This window comes from Protomyctophum parallelum (assembly GCF_964188405.1).
Source record: "Protomyctophum parallelum genome assembly, chromosome: 21".
Taxonomy (NCBI): Eukaryota; Metazoa; Chordata; class Actinopteri; order Myctophiformes; family Myctophidae; genus Protomyctophum; species Protomyctophum parallelum.
The window spans coordinates 6,117,800-6,139,223 of NC_139713.1; the positions used below are offsets into that span (position 1 = coordinate 6,117,800).

Here is a 21,424-nt window from a genome sequence, read left to right on the forward strand (position 1 = left end):
TTACTGAGACGCTACACTGTCTCTCTGCATTATATGATCCGGCGCGATTTTTCGTGAAACTTTCATACGGTATATTCTAAATTCATTGTGCATAAAGTGAAGTATTTAAAACCTTTTTTTTTTTTTTTTAACCTTGATGATTACGGCGTACAGCTCATGAAAATCAAAAAAATCCTATCTCAACTAATTAGAATATTATTTCATCAATGGGGCGTGGCATGGAGGTGATCAGCCTGTGGCACTGTTGAGGTGTTCTGGAAGCCCAGGTTTGCTTCGATAACAGCCGTAAATGCATTTGTATTGCCGAGTCTCATGTCTCACACCTTCCTTTTGACAAAACAACCTAGATTCTCTGTGGGGTTCAGGTCAAGCCAGTTGGCTGGTCAGTTAAGCACAGTAATACCGTGGTCAGTACACCAGTTACTAGTAGTTTTGGCGCTGTGTGGGCAGGTGCCAAATCGAGCTGAACACAGACCTTAAATCCTGCAGAGCACCATAAATAAATCTGTCTAACACAGGTCATTGTACCAATCAATCCCAATCATGCCAAAATGAAATACCCACGTTTTTACTCATCAAAACAAATATGTCCCATAAATACGAGAAGACACAACCAATCCAAGTTTACTCTAAGGCACATTTATTATTTACAAGTTCCTCATACTTCACAATAACCGTAATCATAGGCAGCGTTGGGAGTCGACGCGTAGCGCCATTCACATCCATTTCACAAAAATAAATTAAAAAAAAAACTATTCACGTAGGAGTGAATCTATGAACACTGAACATCGATTGATAAACATTTATTCAGTCAGAAACTCAGAATCCCATAAAATTATTAGTATTACCTATCAAAAAGTATTGCTCCTTCTCAATTAAGGCAGAACGGTATATAGAAACAATATGCCACACAGAGAGAGAGAGAGGATATTTAACCAGTCTTTGTTCCCTTGTTGGGGATCAGAACATGTTTGTTTAACCCATTCTGAACGGGAACCCATTTTGGTGTTAGCATTACGTCATGCTTTAGCTATTTAAAAATAGCAGATCTACAAGCTCATAGCGCGCCACCGAGTGGCGCGCTACGAGCTTGTAGGTCTGCTATTTTTGAAAAATCGAAGAACGACTGACATTTTTCAGAATCTGATCTCAGGTCAGAATGGGTTAATCAGACCAGTGTGTGTCCAGTGGAAACCTCGTATGAATCTGATCTCAGGTCAGAATTGGTTAAAACACGGTGCATCTGTCGCCAAACTTATGGGGTCTTTTATCCCCCTTTTGTTTCACTAGTGGTCATGTGATATAACCCACGATACACGGAGATCAACGTTGACGCTCTAAAGCAGTGGTTTTCAATAGAGATGTCCCGATACTGTATCGGTATCGGAAAAGTATCCTTATCGGCCCTTTTTGGTCATATCGGGTCATATCGGTATCGGGCGAAAATGCCAGTCCAATCACCGATCCGACACAGGGGTAAGGGGGTTGACACTATGCCAGTCTAACCACCGATCCGACACAGGGGTAAGGGGTTGACACTATGCCAGTCTAACCACCGATCCGACACAGGGGTAAGGGGTTGACACTATGCCAGTCTAACCACAGATCCGACACAGGGGTAAGGGGGTTGACACTATGCCAGTCTAACCACCGATCCGACACAGGGGTAAGGGGGTCGACACTATGGCAGTCTAACCACAGATCCGACACAGGGGTAAGGGGGTTGACACTATAGTACATAAATAAAAATGCATGTGGAGTTTGCTTTCGAGTTGCCCCAAACTGCAAGTGCACATTTTGAGTGAGGAGTCTGCTATTAACAACACAAGATAAAAGTAATTCTATTTTTTTATTATTATAAATAATATTCTCTGGTATCGGTATTCGGTATCGGCCAACACAGAAATCGTGGTTACGGGATCGGGAAGGAAAAAAGTGTATCAGGACATCCCCTAGTTTCCAACCAGTGGTCCTTGTGAGGAGGTTCCAGGTGGTCCCAACCAAATGGACCCATATAGATTTTAAACTCTTAGACTCTCAAGAGTTAAAGATCTATCAGGGTCCATTTGGTCTGCAGAATGTAGAAGAATTGCTATTTTGATCAACGTTTGCCTGTTATCTCTCCTATGGCACCAACATCAATACAGCATGAAATTGTTTACACAATTCTATCCTATCAAATGGTGGTCCGTGGCTCAAATGCAGAATAAATAATGGGGTTGAAAACCATGCTCTAAAGTCCATAGATCTGTGTTGTTAAGCCTGAGTTGCACTGCAGTGGTTCTAAAGTCCATAGATCTGTGTTGTTAAGCCTGAGTTGCACTGCAGTGGTTCTAAAGTCCATAGATCTGTGTTGTTAAGCCTGAGTTGCACTGCAGTGGTTCTAAAGTCCATAGATCTGTGTTGTTAAGCCTGAGTTGCACTGCAGTGGTTCTAAAGTCCATAGATCTGTGTTGTTAAGCCTGAGTTGCACTGCAGTGGTTCGCAAACCTGCAGACTAGAGGCACCACCCTCCCTGATTTATGGGCGGTCTCCAGGTGACAGTGACGAGACAATTTAAGGACGTTTAAGAGAAATAAAATAATGATGAAAGGCCATTTCTGCATCAAAAGTAATCAACAAACCACACAATAAAAACTGGTCAAACCAATTGGAGAATAATATAAGAATTAAGGCTTTGAAAAGGTTGAGAACCACTCAGTTAATCCATTTTGGGGCGGGAACCCCTTTTGGTGTATTAGCATAGCATTACGCTATGCTTTAGCTATTGAAAAATAGCAGACCTACAAGCTCAGAGCTTGTAGGTCTGCTATTTTTTTAAATCGAAGAACCACTGACATAGAAACATGGCTTTTTCAGAAAACTGTCAGGATGTAGAAGACATTTTTAGAATCTGATCTCAGGTCAGAATGGGTTAAGACAGTATAGTTGTACCAGCGTGTGACGCACGCCCATCCAGCTCACAACGCACCATGTACTGCATGCGACGCATTGTCAGCTTTTACATCTTCTATTTTCATCGCGTGACACCCGAGTGACCCGAACTAGGTATAAATACTATGGATGCACCGATTAAGGAAATTCTGGGCTGATATTTGATGTATAAAATAACAATCCTCATTATAAAAAAAAAAAAAAAAAAAAAAAATAAATTCCAGCCCATCAGAATCTCTTAATGAGAACAAATCCAATCCTATAGATTTATGAAACAACAGATAAACTGATAAGCATCAAAGAATTTTGCAGAATCATTTGCAGATACGGCGATGACATTCACAATAATTATTACGACGCTTTTCCATAAATCGATGGCCTTCCAAATAAAAAAAACACGGCTTCATATGTGTATAGGGCAACATGGAATCGTTCACTGCACTCTACACATTAATCAGACCATAGTGTGTGTCCAGTGGAAACCTCGTATGAAGGTCAGAATGGGTTAACATGTAGCAGTGTTAGAAGAACGACAACAACACAAACCTTCAGGGGGATGGAAAAGAACCAGAACCTGACGGACGGACGGCATGGAGGAGTGGAAACAGTACGAGTATATAATATATACTCCTACCGTATTATATTATAATACGGTAAAAACTAACGTCTGCAGTGATATCCTCTCGCTGACTGAACAGCTGGACCGCGTCTCTACAAGAAGAAGTTCAGTCTCCACTAGGCACGTAACGATTCCCTCAACTCACGATACGACTCGTATCACGATATGAGATTCACGAGACGATTTCTCACGATATTAAAAAATGATGGAATATGACTAAAGCTCACATTTCACATCACACACTAGCCCCCCTAAAAAAAAAATATATATATATATATATATATATTATTATTTTTATCGATTTTTTTATTTCAATTAATCGATCCCTATCGTCGGGATTAATATCGATATATATCGATATACGATATATCGTTACATGCCTAGTGTCCACCAAACAGCCGATAAGGACACAACGTACTGCTACCGTGCAGTACTCTCCAGGTTAGACAGACACCGGGCCTTGACCTGAGCCTTCCATAAACTATATGGAGCAAGCAAGGCCCGAACAACAGTTCGCTGATTGTAATTTACACATTAAGTTATAGTGACAAATAAAAACCTCCTTGATTCTTGAGCAGCACAAATATGACATACATTGTTCATTCCCAGTTAACCCATTCTGAACGGGAACCCATTTTGGTGTTAGCATCATGCTATGCTTTAGCTATTGAAAAATAGCAGACCTACAAGCTCGTAGCGCGCCACCGAGTGGCGCGCTACGAGCTTGTAGGTCTTGCTATTTTTGAAAAATCGAAGAACGACTGACATTTTTTAGAATCTGATCTCGGGTCAGAATGGGTTCATCAGACCAGTGTGTGTCCAGTGGAAACCTCGTATGAATCTGATCTCAGGTCAGAGGACTATGTAACAAAAAACCTTGAGCCACATGTGGACAAGATTACTGTAGTTTTACAGTACACTTTTTCGCGTGAAAACAGGAGATCAAACGAAGCTTTCCACAGCGCGTCGCATCGCGGCGCGGCGTGACATTGTCGATCTGCCATTTCCTGAAACGTTCCGCCTATATATATATATATATATATATACACAAAACGACATGCCCAAGAATATGGACGCCTTGAGGTTGAAAGTTGGCTGAATTCGCAGACAACAAAAAAAAAAAGTGACTTTTTGCTACGTTGTGGTGTTTTTTTGTGGACCTGTAGTACTTGCAGATTGCGAGGTTGATCGGGACTGTCGTTTTTTTCCATGACGGTAAACAATGACCGGCCTCCCCCTTCCCTCCCCCTCCTCCTCGACGGGGCAAACATTGTCCCCGGCGGTCAAAACGTCATAGATTGTGCGGAGCGGCCAGCCGTGGCTGCGTTCGTTGTACAGTGAGTTCATTGCTGTTATTGTGCGGATCGGCCAGCCGTGGCTGCGTTCGTTGTACAGTGAGTTCATTGCCGTTGTGTTAAAGTCAGTCTGTTTGGTGCAGCAGGGGTGTTTTCTCACTGTGTGGATCAGTCAGGTCTGATGGGGTACACGACGCGCTACATCCATTACATGGGATGATCTGCAGCAGGAGCACACACACACACACACACACACACACACACACACACACACACACACACACACACACACACACACACACACACACACACACACACACACACACACACACACACACACACACACACACACACACACACAGAGAGAGAATATTAGTAATATATGCATGATAACGCGGTATCCGGAGAACTCGCCAGTTTACCAACTCGCCGCGGTTTAGTTTTACTTGGTCTGACCAGTTTTCTGAAATAAATATTTTCACAATTTTTAAAAAACAGCAGACCTACAAGCTATGAGCTTGTAGATCTGCTATTTTTCAATAGCTAAATTATAACATGTTTAAAACACCAAAAGGGGTTCCCGTTCCCGTGATTCTCCGTTCATTTTCCTCATAGACATTTCAGAAAGTATTTATTTAAAGACGTTTACGCCGCGGACAAAGCCAACTCTTGTCGTGACAAATCATGACAACGAACACATAATTAGAAAGAAGAAAAAAACGGCAGGTTACAACACTTTTTGTTGTTTTTCTTCTTTGTAATTACTTGTTTGGTCCAAAATATTGTGTTTGTTGTCATGAGTTGTCACGACTCGAGTTGGCTTTGTCCGCGTCTTTAAATAAATACCTTTTGAAATGGCTATGGGAAAAATGCATTGGGAATCATTTCCTGGGCCTGGCGTCGTCATGAAAGGGGGCAGAACTGCGCCGCTCTATAGTGTTTGTTCAGTAACGGGTCTCTCCGGATCTTTAACCCATTCTGACCTGAGATCAGATTCATACGAGGTTTCCGCCGGACACACACTGGTCTGATGAACCCATTCTGACCTGAGATCAGATTCTAAAAAATGTCAGTAGTTCTTTGATTTTTCAAAAATAGCAGACCTACAAGCTCGTAGCGCGCCACTCGGTGGCGCGATATGAGCTTGTAGATCTGCTATTTTTAAATAGCTAAAGCACGACACGATGCTAACACCAAAATGGGTGCCCGTTCAGAATGGGTTAATACACATAAAATACACCTTCAGTTCGGGATACCAATTTTCATTCCATCAAGAGAGAGTAGTCATACACAATACAGGATCAATAAGTGAAATTGGAAGCGGTGGGGGGGGGGGGATATGAGCAGACAAAACAGTGGAAATGTTTGATGATAAATGATCTTTGTGAGATTATCGGTCCTTTATACTGGATAAAGTTGGTATCCCGGCCTGAATATGTATTTTCTGTTTGAGCTGGAGAGAAGGTGTTACTGAACACACTATAGCAATAAATCCTTACTATCAGTATCAGAATAGATAGTTAACCTTTTAACACGCTTTTTTATTGCAAAGAAAAAACCCATATCACTTACACACACTTTAAATATAGTCACCCTGTCGTAAAAGCATAAAACGTAGTAGTTCGGGGAGAAAAAAAAAACAGCTTTTCTTTCTTGATTTACGCATATTATACAATACTTAGCCCATTCTGGGCGGGAAGCCCTTTTGGTGTTTTAACTAAGCATTATGTAATACTTTAGCTATTGAAAAGTAGCAGATAGCGCGCCACTCTACGAGATTGTAGGTCTGCTATTTTTGAAAAATCATGGAAATGCGGCACAAATCTTTGAATATATATTCAATATTCAGACTCATTTAGTTTTTTTATGTCAGGGCCTAAATGGGTTAAGTTATATTTAGCATTGCATAATGCTTCTATCTTTAATTAATGGTCTGTCACAAGCACAAAACGGCATCAAGATCCCACCTGTGTCACATGCAGGGAAAAAAAACATAATCAATTTTACATAATTTCTCTGAGAGGAAACTTATATAAAAAGACGGTTCATGGACATCGCGTGATGTTTCTCAACCCAACCGAGACAGGCAGAAAGAAATGTTAATGACACTGTATGGGCAGAAGTGTACAACTGATACAAAAGTGTGGCAAGTTAATACAAGTGCCATACTGAGAAAAACAACATCTTCCCTTCCATGTTAGCCTAGGGTATACATCCAGTTCACCCTGAAGAAGGCAGTAGTATCTGTTCCGAAACGTTGGTTTCTCTGCGTCCTCGTTAAACGCGTGTTTAAGTGTGCGGCTATACATCTTTTTTCCATTCAGTATTAACTTCCCCGTTGGCCAACACCTCACAAGGGCCGGTGCTGTAGGGCTTTAAGCAACTAGTGGACTATTTAACTAGTCGACTAGTTGACCTCGTTGGTACTAGTTGACTAGTTGATAAGAAGTTTTTTTTTTCTCCCTTTTTTGTAGGCCTCAAGATCAGGTAGATTATAGTTATAGTCACCAATGTACAGTTTTTAGATGTACAAATATTACCCAAAAAAACGATAGGTAGGCCTAGTTAAACAACTAGTCGACTAGTAAAAATCACTAGAATTACTAAAAGCCCTAGACGTGTGCTGTGCATCCTTTTGCTAATAGGGTATACAGTATCATAGTTCAGCCACTTTTACAACATCTGTTACATAGAGTTTGTTATTTCCCCATCACCTCACACGATTAATTAGGGTTTAATAAAAAGAAAAGAAAGAAAAAATATACAGCCAAAAAAAAAAGAAAATAACGACTGCCATCAGCTTACGGTTTACGGAGGTAAACAAACCAATAATTCTACATTTTTGATGTCCAGACAACATCATTATTAAAATGCACCTTTTCTTTGGGGAAAAAGGGTATGGGAAAAAGGGTATGGGAAAAAGGGTATGGGAAAAAGGGTATGGGAAAAAGGATATGGGAAAAAGGATATGGGAAAAAGGATATGGGAAAAAGGATATGGGAAAAAGGATATGGGAAAAAGGATATGGGAAAAAGGGTATGGGAAAAAGGGTATGGGAAAAAGGATATGGGAAAAAGGATATGGGAAAAAGGGTATGGGAAAAAGGATATGGGAAAAAGGATATGGGAAAAAGGATATGGGAAAAAGGATATGGGAAAAAGGATATGGGAAAAAGGATATGGGAAAAAGGATATGGGAAAAAGGATATGGGAAAAAGGATATGGGAAAAAGGGTATGGGAAAAAGGGTATGCGCATGCATAAAGTGAGTGGCAAATCGAGTGGCAAAGTGAGTTTTAATATTGTTTAACGTCGTCTAATGCAATCAGATGTACGGTATGGGCTGTTTGCATGTACGGTATGGGCTGTTTGCATGTACGGTATGGGCTGTTTGCATGTACGGTATGGGCTGTTTGCATGTACGGTATGGGCTGTTTGCATGTACGGTATGGGCTGTTTGCATGTACGGTATGGGCTGTTTGCATGTACGGTATGGGCTGTTTGCATGTACGGTATGGGCTGTTGGGATGTACGGTATGGGCTGTTTGCATGTACGGTATGGGCTGTTTGCATGTACGGTGTGGGCTGTTTGCATGTACGGTATGGGCTGTTTGGATGTACGGTATGGGCTGTTTGGATGTACGGTATGGGCTGTTTGCATGTACGGTATGGGCTGTTTGGATGTACGGTATGGGCTGTTTGGATGTACGGTATGGGCTGTTTGCATGTACGGTATGGGCTGTTTGCATGTACGGTATGGGCTGTTTGGATGTACGGTATGGGCTGTTTGCATGTACGGTATGGGCTGTTTGCATGTACGGTATGGGCTGTTTGCATGTACGGTTTGGGCTGTCAAGGCCAGAATGTCTCATGTGTTGCCACTCAGTAAAGCCGTTCCCGCATAAGTTCTGGGTATGATGATGACGTCATGCACATATACATTTATTCTACACATTGTTAATTAAAAGCTCTGTGGGTGTAAACATTTTTTAATTCGTTTTCAGAAACAAACAATCTATGACCTGTAAATCGTTCTCAAAGTGGGACCCAGGGTCCTTGTGGGGGTTCCAGGGGGACCCAGCTATATACATTATTGGTATTTAGGAACAAAATGGACGCTTAAGGTCATTACACACTGGCGAATTAGCGACGCGATGCGAATAAGCGATCTGAAAATGCGAAATATTGCATGTTGCAGTTCGCCTGCGAATCTCTGCAAAATACGACACCAGAGCGAACAAATAAAAGCGAAAACGGTCGCATTTTCGCACATTCGCCACTGATGTGGAAGCTTGCATGGACTTCAATTGGTTTTTTTTAAATGCGAATTATTCGCACGAATATATCGCGTCGCTAATTCGCCAGTGTGTAATGACCTTTACTGTACATGTCTGTAACTCTGAGAGTGCTCAAATGGTACCAAATGGACCCTTGTCCCTTACGTGTCTGTAACTCAGAGAGTGCTCAAATGGTACCAAATGGACCCTTGTCCCTTACGTGTCTGTAACTCTGAGAGTGTACAAAAGGAATCAAATGGACCCGTATGGGTCCGTTTGGTTCCATTTATACGCTCTCAGACTTATGGGGGTCCATCCATGCAAACCAAACTGGGGGTTCTAGAAATTAAACATTCAGAGAAACACTACTTTAGATTCATATTATGGACCGAATACGCTGTAAGGGTGTACGTGTGTGTATGAGTGAGTACCCACCTGAGTCCTTCATGATAAATTTCTCCTGCTGTGTTTCTGAATCTTTTACCGGCTCATGTTCGGCTGCCTAAAAGTTGACCAGACTGTCGTTTACACATCAGGCCAAATCAGAATTTAAAATGGCGGTCTGGCACGTAAAGCGCTCACAGAACTCGCCGTGAAGACATTTGATCTTGCATATTTGTTTGTATTCCATGCAGGTTGGCAAATGATGGCGGTAATGCTATAGCTTATGGTCATGCAGTTAATGTGGGGGTACATGCACGTCATCTGTATACCAAGTGATTCTTGGTGATTCTTGAATCAATCAACAGCTGTGGCAGCATTGGACATCACTGACTGCCAGACAAGCACCTTTGAGGGATTATTACTCAACATGCAACAAAAGTAAAGCTTTATTAAAGACGGAATAGGCTCCGCACGTTTGTAATTTAGAGCGTTTCATTGTGATTCTGCAGACCCTTGTGAAGAGGATAACCTTTTCTCCAGTATATGACTCGATCAGGTGCCGACGACACACCAATGTGACTCCGTACGGATCGACTGGAGCCAAAATCATGCAATCGTGAATTTTACAGGATTCATGGAGGCGAGGCGACGAGCAGTGTTGTTTTCGTCGACTAAAACTAAGACGAAAAATGTTCGTCGACTACCTCTTTTCACTGAGGAAAACTAAATAAAAACTAAATAAAAACGAATCTATGATGACTAAAACTAAGACTAAATATACTGACAATTTCGTCAACATAAAAACTAGACTAAAATGTTAGTAAGGGACTAGTGGACAAGAGATCCAGTTTTACGCTGGGTTGAAAATAGCAGATATACAATCTCACAACGCGTTGCGCTGCGACGCGTTGTGAGATTGTATATCTGCTATTTTCAGCATGCAACCAAAGTGTAAAATATGTCATTACAAGGCCTGTCAAAACACATTTTAGTCGACTAAATCAACTGTAGATTTAGCCGACTAAAATCGTATGTCATTTAGTCGACTAAAACTAGACTAAACAGTAGAACATTCCAGGTGACTAAAATGTGACTAAAACTAAGTGAAAACTATTCAAGAGACTATGACTAAAACTAAAACTAAAATTTGCTGCCAAAAACAACACTGCAGAGGCGTGTGCGGATCCGTATAAAAATCAATCATAGCGAGTCGTACTGATTATGATATCTGAGATGGATTGGTTTAGGAACATTATAGATGCACAAACCGCAGCACGGCAGGGTTGCTTATCACTTCCGACTCCAGTGAGGCCTTGTTTTCCTTCTGCAAAAACAGAAAGACATCAAAAAACGGGTCCCTAATCTGGGTTTCAATGTCTCTACGACAGGAAACCACCGGTTTCTAGACGAGAGACAGATGCACCGTCTGAGGCCTAAATATGATGCTAAATAATGACTAGATTTACCCTATCTAGTACCGTTAGGTCAGACTACGAATGACTGTAATCATACTGTGATTACAGAGAAGGACAGAGCACCTCCTGTACTTGGACTTCATCCGTTTAGTTTACAATGTCCTAACTGTTAGCAGCCACATTTAAATTAAAACAATAAAAACAAAAGCTTGGTTAAAACACAACACCTCTGCCAAACTATACAGTAAGCTGGTTGTGGATGTTGGGACTTTCAGAATGCAACAACCTAGAAACAGACTTTTTTATGTTCATCAAAACGGGTATCAATAAATTAAATGATTGGCCAGAGAACAGAGAACAGGAACATACCAAAGCTAACCAAACAAGATTAACAAGCTCAAATCCCTAAACTGCCTGAATGATTTTTGTCTATAAATGATCAATAGACTAACTGTGTCCACAACATCCTACCATCCAAACCTATCACCATAAAGGTACACATAGAGGCCATGACTCCGTTACTGAGAAGCAATTTGAGGACAACATAGTCTACTAATACTACGACTATGACTAATACGGCGACTACCTTTGTCACTAATGAAAACTAAATCGAAACTAAATTAAAACTAAGCTATGGTGACTAAAACTAAATATACTGACAATAAAATGTCATTTTACACTTGGTTGCATGTTGAAAATAGCAGATCTACAAGCTCACAACACGTCGCAGTGCGACGTGTTGTGAGCTTGTGGATCTGCTATTTTCAGCAAGTGTAAAATGAGCCATTATCACGGCATCAAGGCCCGCCAAAATACATTTTAGTCGACTAAATCAACTGTAGATTTAGTCGACTAAAATCTTATGATATTTAGTTGACTAAAACTTGACTTTGCACGAAACACTGAAACTTCCAGGTGAATGAAAACTATTCAAAAGACTAAAATCTAAATGTGCTGTCAAAATCAACACTGGAACAGTCAACAACACAACCAGTTTTTTTGGCCGCATTTAATTTCTACTGCTTGAACGGTTCTGCTCAATCAAAGAGGAGGCGGTTTGTATCTCGACTCATTTACCGTGGAGTCCGTCGTTAGTAAAGGTACATCTATGTCGAGAAGTCTTTACAATGAATCAAGTTCAACAACACAGCCGCTGCAACTAACTAACCACTCACCACTAACTAACCACTCCACTAACCGCTCCACCACTAACAACCCTAAACAACTACACACACACACACACTCACACTGGAGCAGCCAGTCACGCGACAGCGCTTATCGAGTCGTGAAGCGAAGCCAGGATTTCCCCAACCATCGAGCCACGAGCGAGGACATGTCACATAAAAAGGGGCGATGTTGGCTGCATTTTATGACTAATCGCAAACGTGGACAAATCTACAGACATCAGCGGAGTCACGGTCATAGACCAAACAGCATGGTCGGACAGAGGTTGGAAATGTGGACTAGTATTTCAAACCTGAACAGAGTCGTGGATCTGACTATAATCACGTTTGTGTATTCTGTTAAATTAATGTTTTGCTAAAGACATAGGGCTCCATTTTCGTCACAGCTAAACCCCTTATCCCTAAACTCCTTTTTATTACTATTTTGCAAAACATTTTTGAATAGATAAAATGACCAGTCTACAAGCTCAAAACGTGTCAATGTAGATTGGCTAGTTGAACTATTCAAAAATGATTTTCAAAATAGGGGAAAAAAAGGCAAAAGAAGTTTAGGGATAAGGGGTTTAGCGGTGACGAAAATGGAGCCCATAATTAAATTAAGTATTTTAGCCTTATTATTTCAGCCTTATTATTTCAGCCGCAGCCACGGAGGTGTAGAAGAGAGCACACTTGGAAGCAAATACAAATTAAATATTAAAAACCACACAATTCAAAGCTTACATTCATAACCTTATGAGTAAGACATGTATACATAGAAAAGCTTAAGCACTTCAATTAAGTCTCTGCTGTAGGACGATATGCTCGGACAAAAGCACAATGCACGGAATGCATCCCGTCTCTGTGTGATGGTGAACAGACATGCAAAACTGTGACACAACAAGCTGCATGCACAATTAAATAAATTAATGATGTACACATGACATAATACAGTAATTCTGAACGCTCGCACACACACACACACACACACACACACACACACACACACACACACACACACACACACACACACACACACACACACACACACACACACACACACACACACACACACACACACACACACACACACACACAAAACAACTCGCCCCTTTACCAACTCGCCCCGGGCGTACAGCCGGTGGAACTGCGCGGTCTGGTATTCCTAAAAGTAACCTATATGTAAATTATGCTTAAACGGTTAAACATAACCTTATTCCTAAACCTTAACGTCAGTAAAGCTATGCCTAAACCTAACCCTATTCCTAAACCTTAACGTCAGTAAAACTATGCCCAACCCTAAACGTATTTCTAAACTTAACCACAGTAAAACTATGCCTAAACCTAACCCTATTCCTAAACTTAACCTCAGTAAAACTATGCCTAAACCTAACCCCTATTCCTAAACTTAACCACAGTAAAACTATGCCTAAACCTAACCCTATTCCTAAACTTAACCCCAGTAAAACTGCCTAAACCTAACCCCTATTTCTAAACTTAACCCCAGTAAAACTATGCCTAAACCTAACCCCTATTCCTAAACTTAACCTCAGTAAAATTATGCCTAAACCTAACCCCTATTCCTAAACTTAACCCCAGTAAAACTATGCCTAAACCTAACCCCTATTCCTAAACTTAACCTCAGTAAAATTATGCCTAAACCTAACCCCTATTCCTAAACTTAACCCCCAGTAAAACTATGCCTAAACCTAACCCCTATTCCTAAACGTAACCTCAGTAAAATTATGCCTAAACCTAACCCCTATTCCTAAACTTAACCCCAGTAAAACTATGCCTAAACCTAACCCTATTTCTAAACTTAACCCCAGTAAAACTATGCCTAAACCTAACCCTATTCCTAAACTTAACCCCCAGTAAAACTATGCCTAAACCTAACCCTATTCCTAAACTTAACCCCAGTAAAACTATGCCTAAACCTAACCCCTATTCCTAAACTTAACCTCAGTAAAACTATGCCTAAACCTAACCCCTATTCCTAAACTTAACCCCAGTAAAACTATGCCCAACCCTAAACGTATTTCTAACCTTAACCTCAGTAAAGCTATGCCCAACCCTAAACTTATTTCTAACCTTATTCTCAGTAAAAACAAAATAAGCGGTCGGCGTGAGGTCGGCGGAAAATAATCGAGGGGCGAGATGGTTTAGGGGCGACCGTACCGGATCACACACACACACACACACACACACACACACACGCACACACACACACACACACACACACACACACACACACACACACACACACACACACACACACACACACACACACACACACACACACACGCACACACACACCGAAGTGTGCGGTCGGTGTGTGCGCGAGTGGGTTACTTTACCTTCTTCAGTCGTTTGTACAGGACGAAGGATATTACTATGGTGAGCAGGCCCAGGCCTATGAAGGTGTACTGCATGTACTCCATGACAGCGGGCAGAACCACCAGGTTGGTCCGAAACATGTTCAGGACCGGTCCATCTATGTACCCACTCTGAGAGACAAGAGACAGAGACATAAACATGTTGAGGACAGACAGGTCCATCTATGTACCCACTCTGAGAGACAAGAGACAGAGACATAAACATGTTGAGGACAGACAGGTCCATCTATGTACCCACTCTGAGAGACATAAAGACATAAACATGTTGAGGACAGACAGGTCCATCTATGTACCCACTCTGAGAGACATAAAGACATAAACATGTTGAGGACAGACAGGTCCATCTATGTATCCACTCTGAGAGACAGAGACATAAACATGTTGAGGACAGACAGGTCCATCTATGTATCCACTCTGAGAGACATAAAGACATAAACATGTTGAGGACAGACAGGTCCATCTATGTACCCACTCTGAGAGACAGAGACATAAACATGTTGAGGACAGACAGGTCCATCTATGTATCCACTCTGAGAGACAAGAGACAGAGACATGTTGAGGACAGACAGGTCCATCTATGTATCCACTCTGAGAGACAGAGACATAAACATGTTGAGGACAGACAGGTCCATCTATGTACCCACTCTGAGAGACAGAGACATAAACATGTTGAGGACAGACAGGTCCATCTATGTACCCACTCTGAGAGACAAGAGACAGAGACATGTTGAGGACAGACAGGTCCATCTATGTACCCACTCTGAGAGACAGAGACATAAACATGTTGAGGACAGACAGGTCCATCTATGTACCCACTCTGAGAGACAGAGACATAAACATGTTGAGGACAGACAGGTCCATCTATGTACCCACTCTGAGAGACAGAGACATAAACATGTTAAGGACAGACAGGTCCATCTATGTATCCACTCTGAGAGACATAAAGACATAAACATGTTGAGGACAGACAGGTCCATCTATGTATCCACTCTGAGAGACAGAGACATAAACATGTTGAGGACAGACAGGTCCATCTATGTACCCACTCTGAGAGACATAAAGACATAAACATGTTGAGGACAGACAGGTCCATCTATGTATCCACTCTGAGAGACAGAGACATAAACATGTTGAGGACAGACAGGTCCATCTATGTACCCACTCTGAGAGACAGAGACATAAACATGTTGAGGACAGACAGGTCCATCTATGTACCCACTCTGAGAGACAGAGACATAAACATGTTGAGGACAGACAGGTCCATCTATGTATCCACTCTGAGAGACAGAGACATAAACATGTTGAGGACAGACAGGTCCATCTATGTACCCACTCTGAGAGACATAAAGACATAAACATGTTGAGGACAGACAGGTCCATCTATGTATCCACTCTGAGAGACAGAGACATAAACATGTTGAGGACAGACAGGTCCATCTATGTACCCACTCTGAGAGACAGAGACATAAACATGTTGAGGACAGACAGGTCCATCTATGTACCCACTCTGAGAGACAGAGACATAAACATGTTGAGGACAGACAGGTCCATCTATGTATCCACTCTGAGAGACACAACATGTGACCAGGTTTGACTGAGAGCCTGCCATCGCGCACCCTCCAGCTTTGCACCATGAGTTAATAGCACAGGCAGACTCTTCACATACTAGAACATGTCTGAAATAAGTGTCAGAGCTGAAAACGACATGTAAATATGGAATAAATGCTTAAACATTATCTCCAAAACTGGTGGGTTAAACTGAACAACCAATATATCTATTTGAAGCTATGATTCCCTGCTTTCATATGACATGAAAAAAATACGAAAATTCCCAAAAATCCAATGGCAGTCCCCCAGGATAATTTGAAAATCGTTACTGTCAGGCAGAAACCTTGTAATCTCCCCATTTCAACTTTCTATTCAAATTGTAACCCATTGTTTTACCCAGTGTCAATTGTCTAACATAATCCTGGGCTCTACACTTCCTCTGCCAACCTGGGGAGAGCAACGGACTGACTCCTTCTACGCATGAGCGTCCAAACCCGCTTCTTTTCATCTGACAGGGGGGGGGGGGGGGGGGGGGGGGGGGAGTTTCCCTGGTTGGACGTACAGTAGCGCGTGGAAGGAACACGTTATTCCGACCAGTTCCTTTCTAAAATCACTTCTCCTAACCACCAAGTACTTCCCATACGGTCTGCTAAATTCACCTGGTGTACTCAATGTTCTCCTATAGAGCGGCGCAGTCCCTCCCCCTTTCAGAACAACGAACGGCCCAGGAAATGAAATGCAATGCATTCTGACCATAGGATTTTCTTAAAGTATTTATTTAAAGACGGTTACGCCGCGGACAAAGACAACTCGGATCGTGACAAATCATGACAATGAACACAATGTTTTGTAACCGTCTTTAAATAAATACTTAAAGAAAATCCTATGGTCAGAATGCATTGCATTTCATTTCCTGGGCCGTTCGTTGTTCTGAAAGGGGGAGGGACTGCGCCGCTCTATAGCGGTTTTATTGTCTGACTTCTGTCTATTGTGCTTTTTTTTTTCTTGTTATACAGTACAATTCCGTCCTTTCACTGTCCCTGTATTTCTATCTGTATTCTAATGTTTAAGATATGCATGTTCAATATGATAGTTTTTTCTATAAACAAACAAAAACAACTATGAATGTATAATATCAACATGACTGGAGAAGCCACTTGCAAGCCCCTGGAGGGTTTTTAGGCTTTCTCCTTCACATGTTTTATTGACCTTGTGTATCATTTCCGAAATATTTTTGTATGTGAAAATAAACAAACAAACAAACGAAAACTTAATTTAACTCTGAGAGTGTATACAAATGGAACCCAAATGGACCCCCACAACAACAACAACATGGAAACAGTAAGAAAACATGCGAGAGACAGCGAAATTCCTTCACGACGGACGACGTACGTCGCGACGTATATTTTTCCGTCGCAACGTATATTCGAGTACGTCCTGGCGTAAATATCAATTCGTCCCGGCAGAACGGACTCGTCGCGGCTATATCTACCCGTTTGCGACGTAATATGTTGGCTATTATTTTCCGTCGCGCCAGAACGGGACTCGTCGCAGCTATATCTACCCGTTGTGGCGTGAGCTGGACTCGTCGCGACAGAACGTGACTCGTCGCGACTATATCTACCCGTTTGCGACGTGCGCCTCGCCGGTCCGGTCTCCAGGCGAGCCTGCGTCCTTCATATATTTTTTTTTCTGCTCTCGTTGGACTTAACTTTAAAAGTCCAATGGAACACCTCTTTGTAACGGGCCGCTGTAGCATAGTGGTCTAATCCCTCGCCTCTCTATTATTTTTTGCTGAGGACGCTGGTTCAATTCCCGCTCGCGGCAGACAAATTATTATATTTTAGACAGACACACAGACAGACAGACAGACTGCCTGTCTGCCTGCCTAATGTATTGTAAATAATGTATTCATTCCATACGGCTATTTTTTTTTTAATATAAAAACTTTTGTCTTTCGCGCGATTCGAACCAGCGTCGTCAGCACCAAAACATTGAGAGGCGAGTGATTAAACCGCTAGACTACAGCGGCCATACGTTACAAAGAAGTGTTTCATTGGACTTATAAAGACAATAGCACCCAGCTGCAGTCTCGCAAGGGGAGGGACCGGAAGTGCTTTTATTTCCGGCTTCCACGTGCACAAGCGCACATACACGCACGCGAAATATAATGCAATATGTAATAATCAGCTCATACATTATAAAGACATTATTGCATTATGAAGTTTTATTACAGTATGAGTCGCCTATGTGGAGGTTCTTAATGTAACACATTATTACATTATAGAAAAATCTATTAAGTTATGTGCTCGTCTTTTAATTACATTATGAGCTGATTATTACATTATGAGGTCAGATGTAGAGTTGCTGGCCGCCTCAGCTCCATATATGGAGATCTAGGTGATGATCCAGTCTTTTCAATGTATGGCTATCCAGGGTTTGATGAGGTCAGTGTCGGGATCTTATATCATATGGAAACGGCCATATATGGTGGTGTGACGTGTCATGAGGCGTGACCATATATGGAGGCATGACACGAGGCGTGACATGACACACTTACTGACTGACTGACGGGAAATGCAGGTTTTCATAGTAAATTAAATGCATATGGTCGTGTGTCTGTGATCTATGGTCTGGACATGGTGTGTGTGGGACAGGGGTACGGGGTTATAGCAACTTATTACATTACTTAAATGCCTTGATATCATTATGTTATAATCGACCATATAGGCCTAGCCTATTATTGCATATCATTTTATTATTGTTAGATTTGCATTTCTTCAAATATGCACACTTATACCACCAACTAATAAGCTTTCAATTAAAATATTACCTACAACAAACTACTTCAAACTTTTCCAAACCGACCACGTAATTATGTTTAAGCACAGATGGTACTATATACACCCGGCATTTAAGCGCGCACCAGCAAGTGCGTGTCGTGCACGCGCATTATATTTCGCGTGCGTGTATGTGCGCTTGTGCACGTGGAAGCCGGAAATAAAAGCACTTCCGGTCCCTCCCCTTGCGAGACTGCAGCTGGGTGCTATTGTCTTTATAAGTCCAATGAAACACTTCTTTGTAACGTATGGCCGCTGTAGTCTAGCGGTTTAATTACTCGCCTCTCAATGTTTTGGTGCTGACGACGCTGGTTCGAATCGCGCGAAAGACAAAAGTTTTTATATTAAAAAAAAATAGCCGTATGGAATGAATACATTATTTACAATACATTAGGCAGGCAGACAGGCAGGCAGGCAGACAGGCAGTCTGTCTGTCTGTCTGTCTGTCTGTGTGTCTGTCTAAAATATAATAATTTGTCTGCCGCGAGCGGGAATTGAACCAGCGTCCTCAGCAAAAAATAATAGAGAGGCGAGGGATTAGACCACTATGCTACAGCGGCCCGTTACAAAGAGGTGTTCCATTGGACTTTTAAAGTTAAGTCCAACGAGAGCAGAAAAAAATATATATGAAGGACGCAGGCTCGCCTGGAGACCGGACCGGCGAGGCGCACGTCGCAAACGGGTAGATATAGTCGCGACGAGTCACGTTCTGTCGCGACGAGTCCAGCTCACGCCACAACGGGTAGATATAGCTGCGACGAGTCCCGTTCTGGCGCGACGGAAAATAATAGCCAACATATTACGTCGCAAACGGGTAGATATAGCCGCGACGAGTCCGTTCTGCCGGGACGAATTGATATTTACGCCAGGACGTACTCGAATATACGTTGCGACGGAAAAATATACGTTGCGACGTACGTCGTCCGTCGTGAAGGAATTTCGCTCCACCTGGAACATGCACCGACTGTACGTACCTCCCCAAACCAAATCATGGGCATCACCACCTCTGAAATCTTATCAGTTTGTTGTCTGCATGGGGCAAAAGACAGTGACATGAATAATACATCAACGGTTTAGACTGATTTTTACAGTAGCAGCAGCATCCCATCAGACAGCATGATGCAGAGGAATTAAACGATTATGGTGAGAAACGATAAGAAGGCGATCAAATGTTTTAACCCATTTTTGGGGCGGGAAAACCCCTTTTGGTGTTTTAAACATTATAGACGTTATAATTTAGCTATTGAAAAATAGCACATCTACAAGCTCATATCGCACCACCGAGTGGCGCGATACGAGCTTGTAGGTCTGCTATTTTTTGAAAAATCAAAGAACAACTGACATTTTTAGAATCTGATCTCAGGTCAGAATGGGTTAATCAGACCAGTGTGTGTCCAGTGGAAACCTCGTATGAATCTGATCTCAGGTCAGAGTGGGTTAAAAGCATCCACAGTACTTACTCGAATCCGGACACACTCTTCACGTAGAGGTTGAGCTGCAGGCGGATGGTCACGTTCAGTGGAACCCCCGTTGCCTGGAAAGCCAAACAGAGACAACAGAACAGTCAAGAGAGTCATTCTGACATCTACGTCTTGGGCTTGTATTTATGGGGTCCCTCTCTGTTCACTTTGGCTGTTCGGTTCTGTCGTGGAAATTTAGAGATAAACATTTAATAATACTCCAAGTTACAGTTTAGTGCTGTTCCCTGTGCTGCTTGTTTTATGACGTCACTGTCCCATTTGGTGAATGCCTTGAGGCTATATGTTGGGGGGTTGTCTGTGAATAAAGGCTGTCGTGTCTTGTCACTCTGGGAGCCAGACTGGGTTTCCAATACATGAAACAGGTTCACAGTTCTTTGGCCCTGTCGGAAAGCAGCAGCCGATTAGCGGACCTCCAGGTTCTAGTCGGGGTGTGTGTGCCAGACAGTGTACTGTACATACACGCTCAGAAATGTATGGCGGCCTGGTGGAATGATTCACTTATACCTCCCGATTCGATACGATATCAAAGTCAAAGTCAAGTCAAAGTCGTATGATTTGTCACACGTTACTGCAGTGAAATGTGTTCTCCGCATTTTTTATTATTTTTTAAATGTGTTTTTTTTGCGGCTTACGCCTTTTATTGTTTTTTTTTAAGGGACAGACAGTAGGCTGACAGGAAACGGGAGAGAGATGTGTCGGGCTCGGGAGTCGAACCCGCGGCACACTGCGACTGGATTACCAGTCGGGTGCCCAGAACGGTTACGCCACCGCCTGGGCGTGTTCTCCGCATTTGACCCATCTCTTGGAGCGGTGAGCTGCAGCCGTGCCGCGCTCGGGAATCATTTGATTAGTAGATTTGATATCGGAACAACCTAGGGCACCCAAACGTATTTGGCCGTGCAACCCCTGTTACCTCCTCCTGACCTAGCTGACGTACCCCTCAACGCTCGGTATCGTTGTATTTGGCCAAAAATGATACATGATTATGGCAAATAATAATCACAGAATGTCGCTGCACTGAGAGACATGCAGCTGCTGTATACAGTTACTCCCACAGCGGCTCTATACATCTCCTTA

At 42.3% G+C, this 21,424-nt stretch overlaps 1 protein-coding gene across 2 annotated transcripts in view; it reads right to left on the reverse strand.

Moving 5' to 3' along the window:
• Positions 1-4,939: 4,939 nt before the first annotated feature.
• Positions 4,940-21,424, reverse strand: part of scarb1 (scavenger receptor class B, member 1) — a 44,067-nt gene continuing 27,582 nt past the window's right edge. Inside the window, exons 9-13 of one of the 2 annotated variants that reach the window (XM_083794210.1) lie at positions 20,327-20,400; positions 19,841-19,895; positions 14,440-14,589; positions 9,559-9,625; positions 4,940-5,069 (exon numbers count right to left, since the gene is read on the reverse strand). In XM_083794210.1, coding sequence (XP_083650336.1) covers positions 5,056-5,069; positions 9,559-9,625; positions 14,440-14,589; positions 19,841-19,895; positions 20,327-20,400 — 360 coding nt within the window. In that variant the 3' untranslated portion in view covers positions 4,940-5,055. The remainder of the gene's footprint in view (positions 5,070-9,558; positions 9,626-14,439; positions 14,590-19,840; positions 19,896-20,326; positions 20,401-21,424) is intronic. The other variant, XM_083794209.1, reaches the window with a different exon arrangement.